Source organism: Temnothorax americanus, unplaced genomic scaffold, assembly GCF_048541705.1.
Source record: "Temnothorax americanus isolate GAGA-0224 unplaced genomic scaffold, ASM4854170v1 Scaffold2, whole genome shotgun sequence".
Lineage (NCBI taxonomy): Eukaryota > Metazoa > Arthropoda > Insecta > Hymenoptera > Formicidae > Temnothorax > Temnothorax americanus.
Genome location: NW_027509338.1, coordinates 8,887,173 through 8,893,423, shown reverse-complemented (window position 1 = coordinate 8,893,423; position 6,251 = coordinate 8,887,173). Strand labels below are relative to the sequence as shown.

General features: G+C 40.1%; 1 protein-coding gene across 1 annotated transcript; it reads right to left on the bottom strand.

Moving 5' to 3' along the window:
- Window positions 1-1,667: 1,667 nt before the first annotated feature.
- On the bottom strand, window positions 1,668-5,786 carry Lost (methenyltetrahydrofolate synthase domain-containing protein lost). Its single transcript, XM_077405776.1, has 5 exons — window positions 5,393-5,786; window positions 4,742-5,127; window positions 4,187-4,533; window positions 3,873-4,116; window positions 1,668-3,649 (listed from the first exon to the last, which is right to left on the bottom strand). Exons 1-5 carry the CDS (start codon window positions 5,406-5,408, stop codon window positions 3,263-3,265), a joined length of 1,380 nt encoding a protein of 459 aa, XP_077261902.1. The 5' UTR covers window positions 5,409-5,786; the 3' UTR covers window positions 1,668-3,262.
- Between the last annotated feature and the right edge of the window lie 465 nt (window positions 5,787-6,251).

Genomic DNA, 6,251 nt, shown 5'->3' with positions numbered 1-6,251 from the left:
CGAAACACATTAGCGCGCGACAATTCCTCCCGAACATATTCTCCCTTTCTTTCTGAGTCGCATATAAAATTCGAAACATTTGACGCGGGTCTCGAAGTAACGATGATTGTTAAAATATTTTACGGAGTTGAAAAGAAAATTCACTTCACAGTCTCCATTTTCGAGTTATTTTTTTAAATAAATCTACAGAAATACAGATATTAAAAATTACGAATATATATTTCCGACTAAAACTTATTTGTTCGGGAGAAAAATTATTATATTTTTTTTCTTTAGAACCTGCCAATCGGTCGCGAAAGAATTAATAGCTCTCCACGGAATAATACCGACGCGAACAGTTGTGGTTCTTAACGGGGAAGTGTAACGAAGCGGGGGGGGGGAGTAGAGAACGGCAATCGCGCCGGTCTTCGATGGGGAAATCCAATAGGAGATAATGCAGTTTAGTTTCTGCAGGCCGATGAAAGCCGTGGCAAAGCCTTTTGAGCGATAAAGGCGCCGTTAAATAAGAAAATTCAACCTAATGGAACCCTAAGACCCGTCGTTTCCCTTTTAATTGCCTTTACGCGCTTCGCAAATTAGTCCTCTTACGATAGAATGAGCTACCTCTCCTAGGACCGTATATAAAAACTGGTAATTACGCTTAGCTTATAAGCTTCTTTGATGCAAAAAAAAAACGACATTTTTTTACTCTTGTTTTTAATCCTGTTCGGTAAGATATTTCGATCTTCAGACTTGTGTCGCGATCGCTTTATTCACATGCGCGTGGCAGATACATAAATTTTATTTCATCCGCTTAAAGGAGAAAAGCTGTCGTCCACGACGGTAAACTCCCGCGAGACGCTTATCGGGAAGTTCAATCGAGACTAATGCAATTTCAAACCACGAGTTCGACGAAAAATGAGAGGCGTTTCTACGACGACCGCCTTGATTCCTTCATTTCCCACGCTTCTCGATAAAAAAAAAAAGGAAAACGAAGCGCGTCTTTGCGAAGGGTAAGTAATCGTCGCTCATTAATCTTATCTCGCAGTGTGGAAAACAATTGCAAGCAAACAAAAGCAAAGAGATTTGAGACCTGCAATAGAAAACTTGTGTACAAGCTGTTTTGGCCTACTTTCGCCGAGATAAAACCATTAGACGTCTCAGCGGAAGTTTTATATTTAGGGGCAGAGGAAGGGGCAAGCGAATGAAAACTTGCAACTTGTTTAACACTTATAAATTTGCACACTTATTCCCAGGAATTATCGAGAGGATTGCGTTTTTGGATGCGGATAATCGGAGCAGCGGGAGTTACGCAAAGTCACGAGGACGGAGATTTGATAAAAAGAAACGTTTCCTTTATATACGCAAGATTTATATACATGATATATGTATATATATGTAAGTAATAGCGAGATAAAGTCTATATATATATATATTGCGCGTAGAAACGATCACCATAAGTTCTACGTCACCGACACGATTAGAAACAATAAAAGTAAATAAATCATATTTGTTAATATCACAAAGTATTGCCGTTTCTCTGTTTTGTCGGCCGACACGCAAGCACCTATTGTTTTCCCTGCACGCTCAAATGGCAATATATGGAAGACCGCAACATGTCTATAAAGCGGCTAGAGCATGAAAATATATTATTTGTACATATATATCTCCTTTTTTTAGAATATATATGCGCGTGTATATATATGTGTGTATGTCCGTGTGTTTTTTTTTGTTCAGAAAAATAGAGTATTCTTTCTCTGTGTTTAAACAATGAAGAAATGTTAATCATTTCCATCTGTCTCGGATGTCCTTTGTAAACGACACACTTAAACTATTGTCATCAGTCCATAACATTAGATGATTACCATCAGATATTATCGCAGATATGCATTCTACTCTATCTATTAATCTCAACTCATATTTTTGCAGAGAATGAAAATAGTAATTCACAACGAGTTTTGGTACTCCATGAAGAGACACAACAACAGTCGACGTATCTACGGGGTATGTAATTTTCTTTTTTTTTTAATTCACACATATCTTATGTACATTAAATCTGTGCCAAAAAGAAATATTTTTGACTTTTCATTAATGGTTCCAGACTAGAAGAGATTAACTCTTTACCCAAATTATCCGAATCACTTCTCACTAATGAACAAAGATTAAACATTTATCCTCAATTTCATACAATCAGAGGGAATCTAATATGCAATAATCAATTTACATTATTGCACATTATAAAATTACAAACCTAACCGTTAACAAATAAAAAAAATATATTTTGGTTTGGAATAGCGCGAAGATACCGATGTAATATAATTTTGATGATCTTTTTATCTCTCAATCCATTCAGCGACTTTGTGCTTGTTATTGTTTCTCCCCATAGACCAACTATCTTACTCCTAAGTATCTTTTGATCACAGATTATTTCGTGGGCGTTGCGACGAATTTACTGGAAAGTTACCCGATATATATTCTCGTCAAAATGTAACGGCTTATTAATATAAATGTATAAATAAAATTGTCAACCAAAAATATGCGGTATGTCTATGTTAATTGTAATCATTATTAATATTAAATATTAATATTCGCACTATACTAGGGGTATATATCACATCTTAGTTTAAACCGAACGCAAATCCTCGTCGATGTATTCGGAGTAATTCGCAAGTACAACTCCAATATATAGATTTAAGTAAAATAACATTATGTGAAATTATACGAAACGCATGTTAATAACGTTAATATATAATGCGTGTGCTTTAAGTATTCAAGTTAATGTCTATAAAAAAAATCAAGGTACAGTATGCCCCAAAAGTTGCGCAATTTCTTTCAGCTATTAAATTTAATTAGCAATTTAAATTATGTATCATTACTGTTATAAATACTTGGTTGTGTGGTCCACTTGATTCATTTAATTTTAAAAAACACTTAAATAATTAATTAAAGTGCACTTTAATTAATGGCTATTAATTAAAGTGATTCTTAAATTAATGGACAGAATAATGAAAGTTAGATTTAAAAAAAGCTAAAAAATGCCAATTTTAGCTTTTAATTAAATATTGCTACACTTTTTACAGATAAAATTCATTAGAGTTTATAACTGAGAAGAAATGCGCATTGTCTGAGACACCTCATTGTCAGTATACGTGACAAAATTCTCATAGAAAAAGGATTGACTTTGGAAGACGTCCATCCCTACATTCAACGTCGAAATGTAAACGACCGAGAAATAATTACCCGTTACGTAATAACCTGTTCGATGTAGTTTTTCGATAAACGTTTAGACGGTTGTCACATCGGTCACTTCAATTCTGGAAATCGGTTTCGCAGGTTCTACGTATATGAATCCCTCTTCGTCGTTCACGGACTCACCGATTCGGAGCTGCTGCAAATTCGCCACAATCGAATCTACCTGAACTGGCTGATCTGGCGGAGCGGCCTCGCTCCTGAGTTTGCTGAAGTGAAGATAACAGATGCCACGGTAGCCCTGCCAAGTTATCTCACTCGGTTTAACGCCACGCATCAGCAGAGCGTTCTTCAGATCGCGGACTCTCACGCCGGACGAGATGTTAGAGAGCTTCAACGAGAAGTCGATATGCGTTTTCGTTCTAGCACGAAGATTCTTACGCCGCCGGGACGCATTCTTCGCGCTGTTCTCTACCTTCGTCTATAACGCACAAGCAAGATTTATTTATAAAGAAAACGATGCTATATAGAAATAATGTTATAAATTAACCCCATGTAAACTTTAGATTAATAGAGAAAGAGAAAGAAAGAAAAAGAGAGAGAGAGAGAGAGAGAGAGAGAGAGAGAGATTTAATTCATTCATAAAAATATGACAATACATTTGAAACTCGATATTGAACTCAATATATGTGAAAAGCGCTTACTTGTACTTCAGCATTGGGAGGATTACTTTCTTCTTCGACTTTTGGCTTCTTATACGTTCGTCTTCGTGGCAGGCGCGGCTTGTCGACTTTATCCTTTTCGCCTTCCACGATGTTTTCTGTATTGGACACATCTCTCTTCGCGTTGAAGCGCTTCTTATTTCTCGGATACTTAACACGATTCTTGATATAATGGCGCGTCTCCACGTCGGAATCGACTTCCTTCAGGACTACAATTTTGCCATCGCTGCGAAAAAATAACCGTGTATTTACACGAAATAACCTACTTAACGTGAGTCAGGCAACTCAATGCATACTTTTCATCCATCTCTTTGAGCTGCTGTAATACCTGCATGGTTTTGAGTCTTCTTTCGCTAAGCATATGCCACAGAATGCCAGACGGTTTCTTCAGTCTCGACTCTACGTAGATAGTTTGTGTCGGAGTGACAATTATATCTACCGGCACGTCATATTCTTTGAACAATTGCGATGGTAAGTGATCTACGATTTGGCAATCGTGCACTGTCGTGACAACAATCGTGTTTTCTGTTATCGTGCCCATTTTCATCATCATCGCAAATTCGAGATCCGCGAAACCTTCCCCCTTGCCGAGCCTGTATCCGTCCCGACCGACGCATACAGATCCCAGCACAACCAGATCTACCTGAATAAATAACAAATGCAGAATAAATGTTTAGAATCACCAGTTAATGTCCTTATCGTTGTCAAAGTAAATCTATGCAAAGAAGACGAACGTAAAAAAATATCTAGATAATACTATCTAGACAATGGCGTCAATTTATTTCGATCCATTATTTATCCGTTATCCATTAATAAGTAAATTATTCTTAAATTATGTGTGAAATATTCACCTTGATATGGGAATCTAGCCCAAGTGGTTTACCCGTTTGCTCCAGACCGCGCATGGAAGCCAATGTTTTCAGCTGTTCCTTTGTCGCGCCGGCAACCGGCGCAACATGTAGGAACAGGCCGGTTCTCAACCTGGGGATAGGAACGATGATTTCCTTATTTGCCTCCAGAGCTAAAAACCTCACTGGTTCCTGCGGCTTGTCCGGATTTATCTTTATGACTCTCGCCCTCTTAAATTCGTCCAGGTCGATCAGTCGCTGCGCCGCCTCCGCGGCGCCTTTGAAGTTCGGTATACGCTTGTATACGTTGACGGGGAAGTTCACCAGCTCGTTTTTCGTCACGTAGTCCCATACCTTACGGCGGAAACTCGACTTCGTTACCTCCTCGGCTGCAAGAAATTGTCAACGTGAGAGAATATCGACTGACGCAAACGGCAACAAAACGCAACATATACTCTCTCGCTCTTGCACTTTCTACAAAATAATTTCAAGATGGTGAAGCACATACATGCACGCGCAAGATACATCTACGTCTCTTGTGTACAAACACGCAAATTCCTGAATTATTTATCTTTGACATTCAGGGCTAAACGCGTCAGAGGGGGGATTAAAGAAACGCCTGTTGCGCCGATCCCGTGGAAGGTTATTACTCACGTAAGTTCTCCGTCATCTTGACCGGACCGGCTCGTCAGCGGGAATCTCAACAGGGGCGAAGGTTCAGGGACCCGGAGGAGAGAGATCCCAAGTAGCGTCACCGCGAGGTCCCTCCCGCAAAAATAGACCGGACGCGCGATTTATCCCGTTTCACGCGCGGCCCCTTCCCCACCTCTTCGTATCTATTTCTAACGCGGCACGGCAGGCACCACGGCACCACGCCCGCAAACTCCGCGACATCGTAATCCTCTAGGGATCCGGCTGTTCCTCGTCGAGAGGCGCGAATAGGTACACCGTTCAACCGTTCGCGAAGCGAGAACGCCGGAGAAATGTGACGAACGTCGGGATCTCGATCTCGATGCGTTTATTCCGCATTCCGCGCCGCTTCGAGCACGATGTCGATCGACGATCGCGGATCGCGGCCAGGAGACGATAAGACGGGATCAGCTGATTCTTGAGCAACGAACTAGGGAGTTACGCGGCCGTTAATTCTCTAGTTTGCTGCTCGAGGATCAGCTGATTCCTTCGCTCACTTTGCTGCGGTCCGATATTCACATTCACGCTCGCAGCAGCGCATCATTTCTATCTTCGTTTGATATTCGATGTATGCAACGAAGACAGAATGATGATTACGCTATAAGCGTGAATCGGATCGCAGCCCTTATAGCAGCTTAATCTTCACGAAAATATCCTCATGTCATCCTTACACATCCTCGCATTCCTTGCTTTCCCCTGTCGCCCTTGCGATACCTCTAACTTTAGAGGTCTATTTCTCATATAGCAGCACGTTGTATTCCGCATTTAAAAGAAGACGGATGTTGTGGAGAAAAGGAGGAAAAACAAAAAATACAAAAAATTG